This window comes from Aotus nancymaae, unplaced genomic scaffold, assembly GCF_030222135.1.
Source record: "Aotus nancymaae isolate 86718 unplaced genomic scaffold, 86718_ANA_hifiasm-v0.15.2.pri h1tg000016l, whole genome shotgun sequence".
NCBI classification, from domain to species: domain Eukaryota; kingdom Metazoa; phylum Chordata; class Mammalia; order Primates; family Aotidae; genus Aotus; species Aotus nancymaae.
The window spans coordinates 73,314,086-73,334,998 of record NW_026988428.1 but is presented as its reverse complement, the minus strand read 5'-3'; the positions used below and the strand labels follow the sequence as shown (position 1 = coordinate 73,334,998).

The 20,913-nt window shown below is 34.6% G+C and overlaps 2 protein-coding genes across 8 annotated transcripts in view; one reads left to right on the top strand and one right to left on the bottom strand.

The window, feature by feature from the left end:
• CLEC1A (C-type lectin domain family 1 member A) overlaps positions 1–19,457 on the top strand; it is a 45,429-nt gene extending 25,972 nt beyond the window's left edge. For 3 of the 4 annotated variants that reach the window (XM_064377643.1, XM_064377642.1, XM_064377644.1), the window contains exons 7-8: positions 9,909–15,644; positions 17,338–19,457. In XM_064377643.1, the coding sequence (XP_064233713.1) occupies positions 9,909–9,979 (71 nt within the window). In that variant the 3' untranslated portion in view covers positions 9,980–15,644; positions 17,338–19,457. Of the gene's footprint in view, positions 1–3,339; positions 3,973–9,908; positions 15,645–17,337 lie in introns of those variants that run through there. The other variant, XM_064377645.1, reaches the window with a different exon arrangement.
• CLEC9A (C-type lectin domain containing 9A) lies at positions 283–16,893 on the bottom strand. 4 transcript variants are annotated; one of them, XM_012477054.3, is made up of 6 exons: positions 16,627–16,893; positions 15,075–15,155; positions 8,383–8,529; positions 6,443–6,594; positions 4,892–5,013; positions 283–4,230 (listed from the first exon to the last, which is right to left on the bottom strand). In XM_012477054.3, exons 1-6 carry the CDS (start codon positions 16,715–16,717, stop codon positions 4,098–4,100), a joined length of 726 nt encoding a protein of 241 aa, XP_012332477.2. In that variant the 5' UTR covers positions 16,718–16,893; the 3' UTR covers positions 283–4,097. The 4 variants fall into 4 exon arrangements, with proteins under 4 accessions (XP_012332477.2, XP_012332476.1, XP_012332474.2 ...); XM_012477053.3 differs by having other exon boundaries at positions 283–1,083; XM_012477051.3 differs by lacking the exon at positions 16,627–16,893 and having other exon boundaries at positions 283–1,083; positions 15,075–15,406.
• Positions 19,458–20,913: the final 1,456 nt, after the last annotated feature.

The window sequence follows — 20,913 nt, the reverse complement described above, 5'->3', positions numbered from 1 at the left end:
GAAGATTTTAGAGTTCTTATTCTGATTTACTTATCAGGCAAGTCACATTACTTCATGAAGTCTATTTCACTGCATATGAAGTAGAAACAGTTATAACTTCCTCATAATGTTACTGTTAGCTGAAATGAGGTAAATGTGAAATCCATTTCATAATGTAAATTGCAATATAAAATGTCAGGGAAGTCAAGAAGGTATTTCTAAAAGGACTCTAGTAATTTATTTTTAAATATGGGGGGCACACACATGGCTGAACAATGTTAAAAAGAAAAAACTTCAGCTGAATTAAATTTAAAAGTTTAATTGAGCAATGAACCATTTACAAATCGGGCAGCCACAGTAGAGTCAGAGGCACAGTAGAGTGAGAGTCACGGTAGACTCAGAGGCTCCAGCACAGCCATGTGGTGGAAGAAGATTTATGGACAGAAAAAGGAAAATATAGCATAGAAAACAGAAGTAAGGTACAGAAAAAACTGGATTGGTTACAGCTCGGCATTTGCCTTGTTTGAACACAGTTCAAACAGTTGGCTACATTTGATTGGCCAAAATACAGTGATTGGCACAAGTGTAGGCTGGGGTCTGTTTACACCTCAACTTGTTAGAGTTCACATGATATACAGAGAAATCTTTAGGCTGATCTTAAAATATGCAAGAAGGCAGTGTTAGGCTAAACTTGATTTATTAATAACAACAGACTTCTTTGGAGATTTTTATGAACAAATGGTAGAAGGGCACGTATACTGGGGAGCTAAGGACATTATTTGCCAATATTTTCTATGATGAGTGCAGACGTTCAATGAAAGTAGTTTGTATAATAGGTACATAACAAGAAATGAGAAGTAAGCCTGCAGTTAGTAATTGGTATGTAAGTCTTGTGGCTACAGAAAGAAAATATGGCTGATAGGAGAAATGTGGATTAACTGTAAAACAGAAACATGCACTTATTTAAGTTTTGACTCGTAGCATCCTATGTAGCTGCAGTCTAGCTCAGGGATGGATGGCAAGCCTCTTTTTAAGTGCTTGATTTGAAGAGTCCAGCTGCCTGCAGAGTGAGTGTTGAATGGTATTCTCATTCCAAGTCTGGGACTAAGAGATAGTCACTTTAGATAGCGAGGAGGAAAAAATAGCATACATTTGACATACTTCGGCTCCTTCCTTGAGCTTATTCTTTTTCATCTTTCCTCTCAATACCTTCATCTTTATAGCAAAATTCACAATATTGATCACAATATGAACAAACATTTTAAAACAATAGAAAAAGTAGCATAACATTCTCACTACACACTTCTGAAAAATCGATATTAAGAATAGGAAATAATGATAAAATGAATTTTAAAATCTGATTTTCTAAGAACAAGATCCAGTTGAGAATCAGAAATGGGCACTTTATGAATTGGTTTTCTGCATGAGGAGATTTTTTTCTCTTCTAGGTTCTTGTTTATGTAACTCTGAAGAAATTGCAGGAACAGTCAAATGAGGAGCCCAGCCTTTCCTGGTAGAGCTGAGATCCCCAGGGTACACAATAAGCTCTTTCCTTTCCAGAGGATATTGAACCTGCTCTCAGGATTTATCAACAGGAAACAGGCCATGAGCCCTATAACAGCAGGAAGTGTGAGAAGCGTAATGGGGAGCTTTTATATTGAGGTTGCAAACACATTATGAACAAGGTAGCGAAGTCTACCAGGTTGTCTCAGGGTCAGCTTTAATATTTGGGAGTCAATTCCTCTATAGAGAAATTCTTACAGTTTTTGAAGATTACAAACAGCAAGATCATCTGATTTAAAGTGTGCATGACTTTTGTACAAGCTTCATTGCATGAATAGATTTTTAGGATCAAATAATATCTACTATTATTCTACCAATATTATTATTATATATTTTTTATACATTTAATATACTTTAACCAAACCATGAAACAAAAACTTTTCACATTTGCAAGACAGTTTCATTTTTAGTTTTTTTTTTGTTTGTTTGTTTAAGGCTAACTTGGAACTCAGTGAAAGAGATCTAAGATGCCCAATTCATTGTTGATAGGACTAGGATATAAGATTGGTATACTCAGTATTGTATTTAAAAAGCCTTGCTATCCTAGACCAAAAGAAACCTGCAGAGAAGAATCCCCCAACTATAGCATCTGTGTGGAAAGCAGCATCGTTGCTGAGGAGATTTGGAGGAGCTGAAGTCAGCTGCACTGCAGATAAATTCTAACTTGTAAATACTGCATCATCCACTACAGGATGACATCAGCTGAAGGATGTTTGCCTTTTGCTTCATTGTACTTTCTTAAGAATGATTCCAAATGCCTCATATCCTTTCTCTAAACATAGCTTCATGACAATACTTTGAAGAATCTTTAAGGCAAACAGTCTTTGCTAGTAAATTCCGCTATTGTTTCTCCTTTATTCCTGGCTATTACATTCAGCTGCCAACCGTCAGCTGTGAAAACCAAACACAGGAGCCAATATATGCTGTGTTTTCTCTGCTATTCTCCTTTTTCAGGTTAGGCAGAAAATTAGAGAAAAATGTCTTATACTTAAACTCCCACAATTAAGTAAAATCTTTTTTACTTAATCTTCCCACAAATGAAAACTGTAGGTCAAGGGTAAATAAACAAAAACATACTCTTCTCATCCTTATGCAACCTTACCCATTGTAAAAGGACCTTTAGGTAAGAGGATATTTCATTTTATTTAAATGAATTTCAGTGACTCTGAGAATTAGGTTTTATTTTTACTTTATATATTTAAGTGATGCCTTTATGCTTGGAAGAAAAGATGACAATCTAATGAATCTCAGCTCCTCCTTGTGAGAAATGAAGAATTAAATAAAATCATATTTAATTAAGCAAATATTTATTGAGCACCTACTATGTGGTAAGGTGTTCTTGTAGGGATGGTAAATGGTAACAGGTAATATAAATAATAATTAAGGAATCTGTTCCTTCTGTAGATCACAGGATATTTAACTATGAATTATCTTTTGGGAATAAGATAATTCATGCTTCAGGGAGCCTAAAGACTTAGGACAGAGACTGTCTATAGATTTATTTGAGGAGAATCAATTAACTTTAAAGCAGATATTCTCTCCAAAGAGTTGCTGACATTTTACACATGAACTGTAACTTCTCAATATTCCTGCAACAGGAGCAAAAAAGGGATCATTTTTGCCTGGAATGCACAAATGTAGGTTGATGCCACAGATGATTGCTGATGTAGTCCAGAGAGCAAAAGCAATCACTGATAGAGTGTCCAACTCTCTGCAAGGCTATTCTCAGCACTGACATATATTTACAGTCTAATCCACATACAATATTTTGAAGTAAGTTCTGTTGTTATTTTACAGTGAGGCAATTGAGGCACTGAGAGATGTAGTTGAAAGTGCTGGAGTGTTAACCCTGAGAGGCCAGACCATGACTGCTTTACTTTGTGAATGGCAGGGATGGTCATTGAAAGCAAAGATGGAATTCACAGCGTTCCCTGGAGAACACACTGACCTGGCATCCTGACTATTCCTTCTGCTTATGTCAAATTCTAGTAGAAATCAAATCTTAAACAGTACGTTGCCGTACAGGCTGCAGATAGAAGCCTGACTTTCTTCCAGTTTGGAAATTCATATCTCTGTTCTATCCTATCATTTTGATAACATAATGCCTGAAAACCTAGAAAATGCAAAGAAAGATCTCACAGACAGTGAGTTTAAAAGGCCAAATTTATTTATTTTAAAACTATTAGCTGTAACTGCACCACCTCCCCCAACAACTTATAGATCTGTACCTTGTGTGAAATTTACGGTCACTCTGGATTTTAAACAATAAAAATGATTTCCTTGGATTTGTTCTTAACTCTTCAGGGTTTTGTCCTCTAGCTCTAAAAAATAAGTTTTATTCTTGGCAATTTGAACAACATCAAATGAAATCTGGACAGTAAGGAAGAATATTCCCAAGTGTATTATTGGGTCCCAGGTTGCTAATTTCATTGCCCACATATTGGTTTGCTGCTCTACTTGCTGTTAGTTTTTTTTCTTTTGGGGGGGAGGGGGTGGGGTTTCCAATGGCCTGTTCCAAATACTAGTGCAGTACAACACTTGGAACACAATTTCTTTCAGATAGAGAGCCTTAATGCATACTTCTCACAGATAAAATACTTCCAACTGCTGCAGTTAGACGAAAGAAGGGAATTGTTTTTGACGTATCCACAGACTTGGTTAGTTGATTGGGATCTCGCTACTGGCAACCTGGAAAGGCAAGTCAGCATTTCTGAGGTTAGATTTGGGGGTTTCAGAGATGTTCCTAAGGGTAACTGATGAGAGGTGTGGAGATGCCTGTTTTGTTTTGTATTAACATAGCACCTTCCTGTGGTGGTTTCGTCCTCCTTCGGTAACTGCTTCTCTCAATAAAGAATGTTAATATAATTTGAACAAAAACAGTATGTAAAGAAAATAAAATAACATAGAACCCAAAGACAGTCTCTAAATTAGAATCTCTTTGCTGACTCTTAATTTTCAAAATACTAAGGCACCTGATTCTGCTTCTCCGTCTCCCCACTGCCATCTGAAAAGCTTAATGTCGAAATTAACAGTCATTTTAATCCTTTCCCCTTAGCCCTCTCTAAACATTAAGCAATACAAAAGAAACGAACTTGATAATTATATTGTTCATGAGACACTCAAATTGTGAGGTGAATTTTCTATAAGATAATAGCAGCAGGGCTGGGAAGGAGAAAGACTTAGAAGGCGTGAAGCTACTCTTAATTTTGTTAGCTTTAATCCCATTAGCAGCCTGTAACATTATCATGCTGCTTGTCTCTTGGAGAAAATTCATGGTACAAGGTAAAATAAACTTTGGAATTCCCTCATGTTTCTAACTTTGCATGCAGCATTTCATTCAGAGACTTACAGGCCGGGAGAAAGAGAGGAGCCATCTTGCCAAAGCCAATGTCCGCTGTGTCCATTCTGAGACAACCCCACCCAGTATTCATGGCCTCCCTTGATCTTCCTCAAGCTGCCGGTGATAAAATCCTATAAGAGACAAGACCAGAACGTGAAGTGAGAAAAACAAACAAAACTGCAGTGAAATATAAAATGTGACATTTTACCTAGCTAGAAATTAATGGGAACTTGAAACCTGGAAAAAGAGAGAAGGGAGTATTATAAAAAAGTGCAGCTGCATTTTTTAGACTCTTTTCTATTGCTATATGATCAATGTGGTGTTAAGTACTATGAAAAAAATAGATAACTGGGATTTAAAACGTTTCAACATATTCAGAGCCTGGCAGGTAGAATATATCAAAAAAAGATAAATGTTACACTGTGCCTTCATTGTCAAAAGTAAAAATATCCTTGACATCATAAACCACATAGAATAATCTTTCTCAGAATACTTCGATGTGGAAAATAGTTCATGAGATTCCAGAAGCAACTTAACAAATTGTAATAATTTATTCAAGTGTTCTTGGTTTACTGCATATCCTTAACGAATTATTTTCTCATGATTTTTGTTGAAATGAACTTCATCTAATCACTGAATATAGCAGGTATACATTTTTCACAGGGCCCAAAATGTATAATTTTGCATTCTGTTTCATATATATGAAACAGAATGAGTTCAAGAAAACATCTTATTGTTCACTTGTTTTATTTTTTTATTGCTTTTTTTTGAGATGGAGTTTCATGTTTGCTGCCCAAGTTGGAGTTCAATGGTGTAATCTTGGCTCATTGCAAACCTCCACCTCCTGGGTTCAAGTGATTCTCCTGCCTCAGACTCCCAAGTAGCTGGGATTACAGGCACCTACCACCACATCCACCTATTATTTGTATTTTTAATAGAGATGGGTTTCACCATGTTGGCCAGGCTGTCCTTGAACTCCTGAGCTCAGGTGATTCACTCTCCTCAGCCTCCCAAAGTGCTGAGATTACAGACGTGAGCCACCGTGCCCAGCCTATTCACTTAAGACGTTGGTAAACTAGGTTTAATGCCACTTAAACATTTAGCAGATACTTACTTTTAAAGATCTATTTATTTCATGACATCGCTTCAGTTTTTATACTTCCGTTTTTCCTTGATAATTACAAGATTATTATAGGTTATTATATTTGCCTACAGCATTGAAAATAATACATTTGAAACATATCTGCAACCATAATGTATGTATATCTTGATGTGGATTATCATGCTACAAAACAGTATTCTTATTCCCTCCACTTTTTAGTTAACCAAGGACGTGGAACAAACATATTCTTCTCAATTTCTGATAACCATCCTGTTTTTATGTTTTCCCATTCAAAGGAAAACAAAACATATGGATTCTAACTTTGTCTCTTTTAAACATTTATTTTTACAATTATATTCTGTTATAGAATATTAAGAAATTTTATCTTATGAGAATGAGGAATTTCTTTCAGTAAGTAACATGGTATATTCAGAATAAGATCACAAAGCAGTATTTACCATTTCTTCTTTGCTGTCTATTTGTAGCAGCGTGGAGCCTTCCTTTAAACAATTCTCTTGACTGGTGTGCCAATATTCCCATTTTTCAGAGACATAGTAACAACTTTCTCCATTCTGAGTCCAATTGTCTGGACAAGGGTTGCAGTTATGGGCTTTGAATATGAACATTTTACTTTATTATCTTATTATAAAATATTAACAACATATATCCCCCCAAAAAACCCCTTGCATCACCCTCAGGGAGGCTTAATCCCATAACATAATGGTTCACATGATGTAGTACTTACCAATTTCAGCTTCTCTAAGGCTCAATATAGTAAGATATATGTAATAATTTCTACCTGCAATGGGCCTTTAACTTAAATATGAAAATAATTTGGGGATATATTTAACAATTTTTTTCTCTTCTGTAATAATTGATCTGACTATTCCAGTTTTATCCATCTTCCCTTTGTGTGAATTCACATCGTTTATTGTCTTCAGTTATTTGCTCATTGTTTCATATCTGTTAGTCTTACTGCCCCAATTTAGCTAGAAATATACTGGACCATTGAATGGATTGAATACTAAGCCTTGAATTTATGTTTAAATTCTGAGCGCTAAACAAGGAAATATTTCATAGATAATGTTGAGAATAAGTAATCCACCTTAAGGAGTGATCTGGAAACATGCAGGTGAGGAAAATTGGAGAAGAACATAAATGAACAATATGCTTAGTTTAGGACTCTGATACGACTAAGAAGTAAACCTTAATGTTTAATCAGTTTTATGGAAACTGTTTTAAGAAGCAATATAGTCACAAAAGAAGGATGATCAAATGTGTAAAAGGGAAATCGAAGATCAAGAATCTGACCAAGTGTTTCTGGCAGTTTTACAGAAGGAAGGACACTGAAACTTCCACGACTCTCATTTCTAGATAGTCCCTATATTTAGGCTAAGAAATCAGTAGCTTCCATGGGTCAGATGTTGAGTTGTTTAAAGCTCTTCAATATCTTTTGTTTGGAATCCATGCTAATCAATATCCAGAACATTGTTAGAGTTATAGTGTAAATAGTGTAGACAATGATATTTGTGGCATTGGAGAACATGTTGGATTTGTAGGTCTCCAAAATGGATATTGTTATTCTATTCAAGGTTGATGGCTCAGAGGTGGGTCTCACTTAAGTTTGCAATGGCCTGCTGCAGATAGAAACATTGTTGGACACACAGTGATTCTTCAAACATTTACTTGATTAAATTTTAATCAGAAGGAACTATGGTTGACTTTTGACCTCTCTTATTGTCAGTTATGTAAATGGTATCCACTCTAGGAAAGTTAGTTCTCTAAATTATATGTGCAAGCATTATGAAATGCCAATTAAGTAACCATAGAATACTTGACAAACTATATGACAGGTAGAAATAACTGCATTAGGTTTAAAATGCTTGTAAGGCCTATAAAAGTATAAACTAGAGTAAGTTCATAGAATTTTTAAAAAGAGCTAGGTCATGCATCATAAAATAATTTTGTGGTAAATACTCTTATTTTCAAAATGAATTTTTCTGCTCAAAGCTTTCTAAACTTGAATCTAAAGTAATATCTAAATATATTGAGAAATTTGGAGCTAGAATTAAAATACACTTACAAATTCGAATGACTGGATAAAACAATGTTTTTTTGTGTGTGTGTGCATTTTTTAATCTGACTTGCTAATTGCACACAAACCTAAAGAGGTTTGATAGTACATTTCCCTTAGTTGCATTCTTTTGGATCCTTAGTGTTTCCACATAGTATTGGAGGTTATAAATAAGATTGAACTGAAGAGTGATCAAAATTATGTCACTCTTATTATAAAATCCTCACAGTTTTGCAGAGAACAAAATGTGTGTCACTGTTTCCTTTGAGGTGTCGGTGTATATATCTGGATTTATACAGTGGAAACTGACTTTATATCTATTACCTGAGCTGAGAAAGTTTTGCATGAAGGTTTGACAATGTTTCATCTGAAGGGCGTAGCTTCTATTCCATTGTGTACAGTTTAGCAGTGCCCTCTCTTGTTGGATGAGTTTTTCTTGCTGCTGTATCACAATGGTGGACACCTGCAACACTTCAAATGGCAGCAATCATTTCTAATACAATTTTGACATTTTATAGCAAAATAATCCTTCAACACAGACAAAAGACAACTACAAATTACTATTGTTTTTGAGACTCAAATTTGTATTATTTTGGGTTTTTTCTTAGAATGTACATTGTACAAGAATCAAACACTGCAAAGGACGTGGAGCAAAACGTCTCTTTGCACCCATTTTAAATTCACTCGATTTTACTCCCCACAAACAACCAGATTTACCGATTTATTTGTTATTTGAGAGCTTTTAAATATTACACATAAAATAAAACAAAATGAAATTTTACAAATGAAAGAAAATGAATATGAAATTCCCTCCCTCCCCTTAATATAAATGGTGACAATATGTTTACATGGTTTTGCACCTTTTGTTTTATCATTAACATATATATTTAAACACAGTTCCATGTAAGTACATAGGCATGCAAAATTATAGTTCAATGCCACAACTAGGAATATTGATATTGATACAGTCAAGATACTCAGCTCCTCCCTTACCATGAGGATCTGTCTTTGCCCTTTTATAAGCACACCCACTTCCCTTTTGCCTTCACCCTGTGTTAACCCCTGGCAATCACTAATTTCTGTTCCTTTTCTATTTTATCACATGAATTATATATAAATAGGATCATACAGTATGTAACCTTTTTCTATTGGCTTATTTCACTCAGAATAATCCTCTGGAGACTCATGTAGATTGTTGTTTAAATAAATAGCTCATCTATTTTTTATTGTTGAGTAGAATTCCATGATATGGATTACCACTACTGGTTTAACTGTTCACCCACTGAAGGACATCTAGGCAGTTTTCAGGTTTTAGCCATTACAAATAGAGCTACTATAAACATTCATGTGCAGGTTTTTGTGTGAACATAAGTTTTCACTTCTATGAGGTAAATGCTCAAGAGGGCAATTGCTGTGTTTTAAGAAAGTGTGAAATTTAGATTTTTAAGAAACTGCTACATTATCTTCCAGAGTGGCTACAGCGTATTATATTCCCACCAGGAATGAGTGCTTTCTTGGTGACTTGACAAACATTTGATGTCGCTCACTGTTATTTTAGCCATTCTGATTATGTATGTAGTAATATCTGACTATATTTTTAATTTTCATTTTCTTAATGGCTAATGACATTGAACATCTCTTCTTGTGCTTATTTGACATCTGTATATTCTCTCTGGTGAAATGTCGTGTGTTTTTGCCATTTTCTAATTGGATGGTCTAGTTTTTTACTGTTGAGTTTTGAGAGTTCTTTGCACATTCTAGGTTCTAGTCCTTTGTCAGATATTGATTTACAAGTATTTATTCGAAGTCTTTAACTTGTCTTTTATTTATTTACTTATTTATTTTTGTAGAAACGGGGTCTTGCCATCTTGCCCAGGATGGTCTCAAACGCCTGAGCTCAAGGAATCCCGAAGTGCTGTAATTCAAGGCGTGCGCCACCACACCTGGCCTGTAACGTGTCTTTTTATCCTCTTCCTATTGTCTTTTGCAGATTATGCATGTTATATTTTGATGAGGTCCATCCAGCTTATCAATTTTCCTTTCAATAATCATTTTTTGATGTAAGTCTAAGAACTGTTTGCCTACCTTTAGATTCTAAAAATTTTGTCCTATATTTTCTGAAAGTTTTACAGTTTTATGCTCTACATTTAAGACTGTGTCCTATTTTGAGTTAACTTTTAATTTTTGTATAAGGTATAAGACTTAGGTTTATTTTCTTTATCTTTTTCTTTTTTTTCCCCTGTGGATGTCCAATTTCTCCAGCACCATTTGTTGAAAAGGCTATCCTCCTTCTTTCAATTGATTTACACTACTGGCAAAATCACTTGGGCATGTTTGTATGAGTCTATTTGTGGATTCTTTTTTGTATTTTATAGCTGTCTTTTTGTCCACTAATACACTTAGCTTTAATTAATACAGGCTTTGAAATCAGGTAGAATGATTCTACTCAGTTATATAATTGGTTTAAAATAAGTTTATGATATGTTAATCATTATTGGATTGTGACTATTGAACGGACATGCTGTATAGAGAGAATGGCATCAAGAAAAATTAGTGAATTAAAAAACAAAGCAAAACATCTATTCATGTCAGCCAGACCTTTAGGATTAAAAATCATATCTTTTAGAGAGAAATAGAACAACAAATGAGGAGAACAAATGGGCAAATCTGTAAAATTATTTTTATATTTTTAACCACAAAATGGAGGTAACCAAGATCATACACGAAATACATCTGGCCAAGACAGGCTGGGCTGGGCGCAGTGGCTCTTGCCTGTAATCCCAGCACTTTGGGAGGCTGAGGCTGGTGGATCACATAAAGTCAAGAGTTTGAGATCAGCATGGCCAACAGGGCAAAACCCTGTCTCTACTAAAAATACAAAAATTAGCTGGGCGTGGTGGCGTGCAGGTGTAATCCCCACTACTCAGGAAGGTGAGGCAGGAGAGGTACTTGAACCCAGAAGGTAGAGGTTGCAGTGAGCGGAGATCACACCCCTGCACTCTGGCCTGGGCAAGAGAGCAAGACTCTGTCTCAAAAAACAAGAAAGAAAAAAAGAAAGAAAACTTTTAATTAATTATATATCTGTATATTCTGATCTGTTTTACTTATCAACATTGCTGCTGAGAAGGAAATAGCAGAAGTCAAAAGCCATGGACTAGAGAAAGCAGATGTTTATGCCCTGTGCATGTGTGCATAGTTCAAAAAAACAGGCTGACAGCTACTTGGATTATTTTTCCTCTTTTTAGCAAAATAATGAACCTAACCAGAGAGGAGTGTAGGACAGTGATGCTCTAATTTTATCCTATTAATAATCTGGCATGTTTAGACATCAAAAAATAATTTTCCTCTTAGAAATTCAAGATATAATTACAAAATTTTATAGATACTTCTTTAGATTAGCTATATTTTAGAAGCTGTTGTGTTTATTACTATCTGAACAGCTTATACTATATAAAACTGTAATAAAACTGGAGAAAGGGAGATAAGATTTCTCTTCAGAGTTTCCCCCTAAATAGGAAGCAAAATATAGCACCTTAATTGGGGTTGAGGTTGTAATCGATTTGCAACAAGTGAGGAATAAAGGCAAAACAATATAATTTCCTAGGGAAAAATAACACAATACTTTTAACGTCCCCCAAATAAAATGATTTGTTATATGATGTTATATATTGTACCTAATTGAAGAATTAAGAAAATAAACAGTAAAAACAAATAGAAAAGCTGATTTCTTAGAAAATATTTTGTATTTTATTTTATAAATATTTTATTTATAGTTTTTTTACATAAAAAATGATGGCATAAATAATGTGGTAGAAAAATTAGAAAATGTGAAATGGTAAGAGGAAAGCTAAAAATTAAGTCTTCTTGCTTTGGAACCTACCACTCAAATAATAGCCGTTAGTATTTGGTTTATTTCTACAGAAACCCTTTTCTTTGTACGTACACAGAAAAGTATTTTAAATACAACTGTTAGAAAACCATATTTTTGTAAAAATGTCTTTTTAGAAATCTGCTTCTCATGAGAAAATATTGCATAACTGTATTTTCATAACAATAACAATGGTTCTAGGAGATTTCTTTAAATAATGGCATTTTATTATATTTATTTATTTATTTATTCAATGCAGTCTCGCTCTTGTAGCCCAGGCTGGAGTGCAGTGGAGCAATCTCAGCTCACCGCAACCTCCACCTCCCGGGTTCAAGCGATTCTCCTGCCTCAGCTTCCTGAGTAGCTGGGATTACAGGTGCCCACCACCACGCCTGGCTAATCTTTGTATTTTTAGTGGAGATGGGGTTTCACTATGTTGGTCAGGCTGGTCTCGAACTCCTGACCTCATGATCTGCCCACCTTCGCCTCCCAAAATGCTAGAATTACAAAGCCACCACACCTGGCCTGCATTGTATTCTTTGTATAAATATGACATAATTAATTTTACCAGTCATTCTATTGTCAGGTAAGTATGAACTGTCCTTTAGTAATATACATGAGTAATTTATAATTAGTACTTTCATTATGTTCACATGATGATACTTTTAAATAAAAGGTTATAGCTTTCATTCACTACTTTTTGCCAGAAACATAGTCCTATTTAAAAATATTTATGTATATAATTTAAATATGTTTTGACACTTGCCTTACAATGCAAGTTTTATTAGGAGAATTGGATGTAATATTTTAATTTAAAATGGAACATAATTAAAATGGCATATTTATTAAAAAATAAACATGATATTTGTAACTCAAGGCCTGGCTATAACATAATCTATAACTAGCTGGGGCAAGTAATTAATTATTGAACAGAATGTTTCACATGAAGAAGCTGCTTATTGCTTAACACAACAGTTTTATTATGGTAACTGGTTTTATTTTTTTAAAGCCTTAAGTGCTAAGATTGTTTAAGAAGATCTAGGCAAATTATAATTTTGAAAACAACAACAATACAAATTAATAGTCACTACATTGAACAAAAGCTAAAGGAAAATATACTTTACATCTGTATAGCGATATTTAAGTTTTGTAAGTACATACTTTTAGCTATTAAGAAAGCAAAAACTTATTTGTAAGGATTTTCTAGCAATTACTGGAAGCCTTACTCACATCGTTTTCTAGCTAGGTTTCTTTTATCCTCATCATAGTGACATTTTCTTAATACAATGTGTGTTTGTTTGTTCTTGCTTCATGGTATTCTATTGTTTAGATGCTGTACGCTTATTTACTTACATGATCTCTTATCAATGTGGTGAGTATTTGAGGTTTTTTTTCCCCCTATTGTTAAATTGCAGGTTTACCTATAGAAACGATTTCCCAAAGTGATACTGCTGGGTCAAAATTAATTAATACAGTTTAAAATAACTCACTGTCTTAGGAACAATATTTTTATGTTTCACCTAAAGAGATTTTACTTAGTTGATAGAGAAGACACTTATGTATACACTGAACAACAAATCTTTTGGAAACATGGGAAATGTAGAGTGTAATTTGATAATCATCCTTATTATGTAGTATATAATTTTTGTCTATATAGTAGACAAAATATTTTGCAATTGGAGACTGTAGATTTATGTTTATATAAAAACCAAATTATATATGTATTCACTTGACAACAGTGCTTCAAGATGTTGCATGTTCAGTTAATTTTGTTTTTAATTGAAAATGTTTTTATATGTTGTTTTAAAATCTTCTTACCCAAATAATTATATTTGTAAAATAACATTGAAATTCATTATACAGAATTAATATTTAAACAGTATTTTTAAATATTTGCAACACAAGGTAAATACAGATTCTTATATTGTAGAATTACAATGAAGCTTGACAACGTGTCATTAAAAGTCCTCAGTTTTTTTGTTTTCAAGACCTCAGTTTTTACAGAAGAAAATGGATTATTAGATGTTAATTGACTTAACTGTTTGGTCTTTTAAATACAAATTGTTTCCATTGTGTTTGATAAATAGGTATTTAATATGTATGCTTCTTAAAAAAATGAATTCACATTTGCCTAAATTATATATTTTTTAATAAGACACAAAGTGAGCAGAGAGAGAAAAAGTAAGCTGTCTTGAATTTCTAACATTTCTGTTAAGCTGAAACTTTATTTGAAGAGATAAACAAAGTAACAATTAAGTTCTTAGTAATTCTTAAAACGTTCCTCTAAACTCCAGCAGGAAAAGGAAGCTCATGACATTACATGAGCAAAATCAAACTTCCCATACTTTGTGAATGTGAATCTGAACCTTTCCCTTCCTTATTCTCAGAGTTCATAATTCTTCCTCTCTAGCCAATGCCTGTTAGGTAGAGATAGGATTTGCCAAGGCATACAAGAAAGAAACATCTATCCAAACAATACCCTTCACCTCTGTCTTTTAACATACATTTTCTTAGTGCTACCATGTGTGATGTTAGAGGTTCATAGTTCTTTTTCTGGAATCTGAAGCTCTGTAATTATTATATTTTATAAAAATTTCACTTGCCAAACATGAAAATATGTCTTCCATTTGAACTAAAAAGCAATGTGGTTAAATGTGGTTTAACAAAACTCTCAGGTTTACATTAAACATTTTAAATTGAAACTTGCCTAATATAAATAATCTTCAAAAGTCAAGTTTAAATTGAATGTATGTTAGAAACAGAAAGCAGAATGTGAAATCTTTCAAATTGCATGCTTAACTTGTTAATACGACTCACAAACTGAATCAGAATATGTTATTTCCATTGTTTCTCCCAGAGACCTATGGCACAGGATTTGAGTTAAAAAACATGCAATAGATCATTGAAAGTGGCATCCAGGTGCTCAGAGAGTTCTATCAAATGATTTAAATTTGAGGCCATTCGTTTATATCATGATGTTTTATATCATTTGTATGCATTCACATATTACTTAATTGATTTACCATTCATTTATAAATTATGAAATTTTATATATAGTTATAGACATATATCATTATATATAAGCTATTTGTAGTGTATAATACATATATCAATATCTGTTATTTTGAAACTATCTTTTTGTACTTACACTTGATGGCCAGGAAAATGGATGTTGTTAATAATCCCAAGCAGAAAATACATGAAATCACCATCACAAGACACCATGTTCCTAACCATGGAACAGGAAAAAATGAAACCGAGTTAGAGAAAACAGTTAAAACAGATGGGACAAGGATAGATTGAAATTGAGTAAAAGAAGGAATTAACATTGACATTTCTACTGGAGAGTTGTTGGGGCCTGGAATGTGTAAAAAGGATAGGAAAAAGAGAACCTTTGGTCAAATGCATTGAAATGCAAGTCATAGCTTGAATACATGTGATATGGAAATTGCCAAATTAAGTAGATTTAATAGTATACCTCTGTTATCCTTATCTTTGATGTCACACCTTACCAAGTAATTATATGTATTATTTTCCAACAATCTTTTAGAGATTCTCATAAGTGAAATGCTGGCTTTATCTTTTGAGATTAAGAATGCTGTCTCACATCTCCCCATCTCTTCAGTGTCAATTGAGCATGATTGAATCAAAGAAAGACACATATTTTAAATATATACTTTTAAATATATATTTTTGGAAGAGGAACAAGTTTTCCAAGGTAATTTTATAACTCTATAAAGAGGGAAAAAATAGGTGACTTGTATTTGAAAAACTAATCAGAGAAAACTAGTTAAAATTTATTTTTGGATATTATGATAGGCAGAAAACTGCCCTTTTCTAACATGTCCATGTCATAATTCCTCAACTTGTAAGTTACCTTATGTGGAAAAGGGACTTCGAAGATGTCACTAAGTTAAGGATTTTGGATGAGAAGATTAGCCTGGATTACCTGGGTCCTTTTTAAGTAAGAGGTAGGATATTGGAGAGACGGAGCACGGCATGATGATGGAGGCTGAGAAACATTTAAAGAGGTTATGTTGTTGGCTTTCAAGATAGAAGAAGGGTCCATGAGCCAAGGAAAACAATAAATGCAGGTCTAGAGACCAGAAAAGACAAGGGATGGATTCTTCCCCTAGATCACTGACAACACCTTGGTTTTAGCTCACCGAAATCCATTTCAATTTGTGACATCTAGAAGCATAAGACAGTAAATTTGCATTCTATTAATCCCCTAAGTCTGTGTGATTGGTTACACCAGCAGACAGGACCTAATACAGGTATTAAGTGATACAGACAAAACTAATCACTGTAGCAGACACCTCTAGGCCAAAGAGATCTTGCCAGTTTTTCAACCTATGCTTTCTCTTTTTATTTCTTAGTATTTACCAGATAATTTGCAGAGTGTTTTATATAGTAGTTCAATTAACTAAAATTGCATTTTTTCATGTGTTTCCCAAATCTAGGTATTCTTTCTCTTTTCTAGAGAGACAGAGCAAAAAATAGTTCCACATATTTATCAAGTTCATTGCTCTTTTTTTCATCTTTCTTTACTCCTTCTCCACTTCATTAAACATTTCCTGCACATTACGGTACTCTTAAGTAGATTATCTCAGATTAGAATAAACATCTTGACTTCATGATAGAGCAGAAAAAAAAACATGAACTCTAAGGTCTCACACAAAATAGTTAGAACTGGTTACCTGAACATTTGTTGGAAGACAGACATTTCTGGTAAGTGTTAGGCACTGGACTATCCCACTGAAGAGAGGTGTATATTTCTTCTTCATGCATGTCTGAGGTGCTTTGATAGAAAAGCAGTCCACACAGGAGGCTGGCAAAAATAACTCCTCAGGTGGTTTGGAGCAGGTTGGTGAAAGAACTGAAATTGGTTACATTTTCACAGTAGTGGGAAAATATGTTGGTGTTTAAGGAGTAGAATAGATGCATCTTCATTCAGAAAGTAGAAGTTTATGAAGTTTAAGCCAAAACATAACTTGGTGAAAAAGGAAATGAGAGAGAACTGAATTCAAATTGGCCAATGACAGACATTTTTTTATCTGGTTTCCAAAATGTAGCAGATGTTGAAGGTGATAGCGGTGAATTCAGAAGAAAAAGATAATAGTGCAAAGAATTCACTTGCATTTGGTATAGGAGATGAAGCGTAGGGATGACTTAGATAGTGAAGCTCTAAAGATAACTCACATTGGGCAAACCAGGGTGTAAATAGTGGAAGATCACTGGGTGGCCTTAAACAACAAAGCTAGGAAGGAATTTCAACCTTAAAATAAATTTACTTACTGTATATCTGATAGTGTAATGCTAGTTAGTGTGATAAGTAAACTTAAAATATCAGTAATTTAACACAATAAAAGTTTATATGTTAAGTAATTTTTTTTTTTTTTTTGCTCCAGGAATCCTAATTAGTGATAGCTTTCCTCCAAATGAGACTTGGGATTCTTTCATTTTGTGAGTCATTGGAGTCCTTGACTTCTATTCGCTAGAAAAGACAAGGTGATGAATCTACACCTGCTTCTTGAAAGCCATACCTATAAGTAACAGGTCTTACATTCACATCCACCAAATGCATGCCCACATTTGGATATAAAGTTTGAGCCTGAAAAATAAAATTTTTGCCTGGACAACAAGCTTTTGATGATCGCTTCACTCTAGAAGGAAAGCATGAATTATTTAGTTGACAGATGACCATTTCTGCCACATCTTGTGACTATAGCATCAGAAATTTAAGACTCTAATCATCATTTATTGTTTGATCACTTGTCTTTACGGCATACAACAATATGCAAAATTGCACTGTTTGCTTTTGTTTCGGTATCTCACTGGATTCATTAGTCTTCTCCCTAGCAATCAAGTCCCTAGAAGGAAACAGATGGCACACACAAGGGGTAATCTAAGGGAATTTAATTAAAGGACTGTATATAAAGTTTCGGGAAGTGTTAAGGGAACCAAAAAGGGGTTGTGACATGTGCATGGGGAAGCTGTCAGGTCACCTGAAGAATTAAGTTGCAAATGTTTATTGGAACTGCATGACCTGCCTGAAAAGGGCCCTGGACTAAAATAGAGAACGTGTATCCTTTGCCACACCAACGCATGGCAGGGAGACAGCCAGTTGAGTAAATACCCTACCTCTGATCACCAGCGCCTTCCATTGGCTGAATTAACTAGAAGCCAGGGGCCAAGTTTGTTTGCCCTGATAATGTATTCATTTGAGCTCAGCCTCTCAAAGCACAGGTTGGAACTGAGAGAATTCTCAGGGGCAATTGAAGAACATCCAGTCCATATGCATATACATATACATATACATATACACATGTAACTTTTTTTTGTTGTTGGAGTTTCACTTTTGTTGCCCAGTCTGGAGGGCTTAGGCCTGATCTTGGCTCACTGCAACCTCTGCCTCCCAGGTTCAAGCAATTCTGCCTCAGCCTCCCAAGTAGCTGGAATTACAGGTGACTGCCACCACGCCAGGCTAATTTTTGTATTTTTAGTAGAGATGGAGTGTTACATGTTGGCCAGGCTGGTCTTGAACTCCTGACCTTAGGTGATCTGCCCATCTTAGCCTCCCAAAGTGCTGGGATTACAGGCGTGAGCCACTGTGCCCAGCCCCAGTCTTCAATATTTTACATGATGCTCATGTGACCTGAGATTCAGATCCGAAAATTAATGTAACTTAAACTCATGTAGCCTTTAAATTAGGATCACTTCTATCTTGAGGAGAAACAGAGGAAAAAATCATAAGCATACCAAATGTACACTGAGACTAATGTTAGGAACGAGGTAACAGAAACTTAAGTTGTCGTTAATTTCCAATTATTCTCAAATTGTATCAGCATCAAAAATCAGGCTTAGAAAGACCCCTTTTCCCCAAATATAGAACATTCCCTGATAAATTTCTTTGTATGGAGCCATTGGCTTCTCCCAATGAAGGATTAATATATTCCTTTTATTACTTTTGATGTTTTTAATCGTGGCCTTATTTATTATTTGTTATATTCCAAGTACTATTTTCAAAAGCTTTTACGTGAATTATTTTGATTTTTATCAATAGTTCAATGAAATAGGCACTATCATTAGTATAGAGTACAGGCATATCTTGTTTTATTGAGCTTTGCATTATTGGGCTTTGCAGATATTACATATTTTAAAGTGAAGATTTGTGACAACCCCGTGTCAAGCAAGTCTATCAGTGCCATTTTTTCCAACAGCATGTGCTTATTTTATGTCTCTGTGTCACATGTTGGTAATTCTCATAGTATTTCAAAACGTTCATTATGATTATCTGTTATGGTGATATGTAATTGGTGATCTTTGATGCTACTGTTGTAATTGTTTCGGGGCACCATGAACTATACCTGTATAAGATGGTTAACTTAATTGATAACTACCAATAAATACTGTGTATGTTCTGATTGTTACACCAACTGGCTGTTCCCTCATCTCTGTACCTTTCCTTGAGCCTCCTTATGTTCCCTGAGACCTAACGATATTAAAAATAGGTCAATTAATAATGCTACGAAGGCCTGTAATTGTTGAGGGAAAGAGTTGCATCTCTCTCACTTTAAATCAAAAGTTAAAAATGATTAAGTTTAGGGAGGAAGACATGTCAACAGCTAAGATAAGCCAAGAGCTACGCTTATTACATAAAGCAGCAAGCCAAGTTGTGAATGTAAAGGAAACATTGTAGAAGGAAATTAGAAGTGCTGCTCCGGTGAACACACAAATAAGAAAGCAAGATAGCCTTATTGCTATTACGGAGAAAGTTTTGTGGTCTAGATGGAAGATCAAACCAATTACAACATTCTCTTAAGCCAAAGCCTAATTCAGAGCAAAGCCCTAACTCTTCACTTCTATGATGGGTGAGAGAGGTGGGGAAGTTGCAGAAGAAAAGTTGGAAGCTAGCAGAGGTTAGTTCATGAGGTTTAAGGAAAGAAGCCATCTCTCTAATGAAAAAAAAAAGAAAGACGAAGCGTGCAAGTGTTGATTTAGAAACTGGAGAATGTTATCCAGAAGATCTAGCTAAGATATTTGAAGGTTGCTATATTAAACAATAGATTTTTAGTGTAGATGAAACAGCTTTGAACTGGAAAGAGATGACATCTAGGACTTTTATAGTTAGGAAGGAAAAGTCAATGGCTGGCTTGAAAGCTTCAAAGGACAAGCCAACTCTATTGCTAGGGGCTACTGCAGCTGGTGACTTTAAGTCAAAGTCAATAGTCATTTATCATTTCAAAAGTCCTAGATACCTTAAGAATTGTCCTAAATATACCCTGCCTATTCTCTGTGAACAAAACAACAACGTCTGGATGACAGCACATTTGTTTGTAGCATTGTTTACTGAACGTATTAAGCTCATTGTTGAGAACTACTGCTCAGAAAAAGTTTTTTTTCCTCAAAATACTATTGCTCATTGACAACACCTCTATTCACTCCAGAGTTCCGATGAAGATGTACCAGGATATTAATGTTTTCATTCCTACTAACACAGCCTCCATTTCTGTAACCAATGGATCAAGAAGTAATTTTGACTTTCAAGTCTTTTTCTTTAAGAAATGCATTTCATAAAGCTATCACTGCCACAGATAGTGATTCTTCTGATATGTCAGAGCAAAGTGAATTGAAAACCACCAGGAAAGGATTTACCATTCTAGATGTCATTGAGAAGATTTGTGATTCATGGAAGGAGTCAAAGTATCAGCATTAACAGGTGCTTGGAAGAAGTTGACTCCAGCTTTCATGGATGACTTTGAGGGGTTCAAGACTTCAGTGGCAGAAGTAACTGCAGATGTGGTGGAAAGAGCAAGAGAACTAGAACTGGAAGTGGTGCCTGAAGATGTGGCTGAATTGATGCCATCTCATGAGGAATAAACAGATGAAAAGCTGCTTCTTTTTTTTTTATTTTTTTAATTGCATTTTAGGTTTTGGGGTACATATGAAGAACTTGCAAGATTGTTGCAAAGGTGCACACGTGG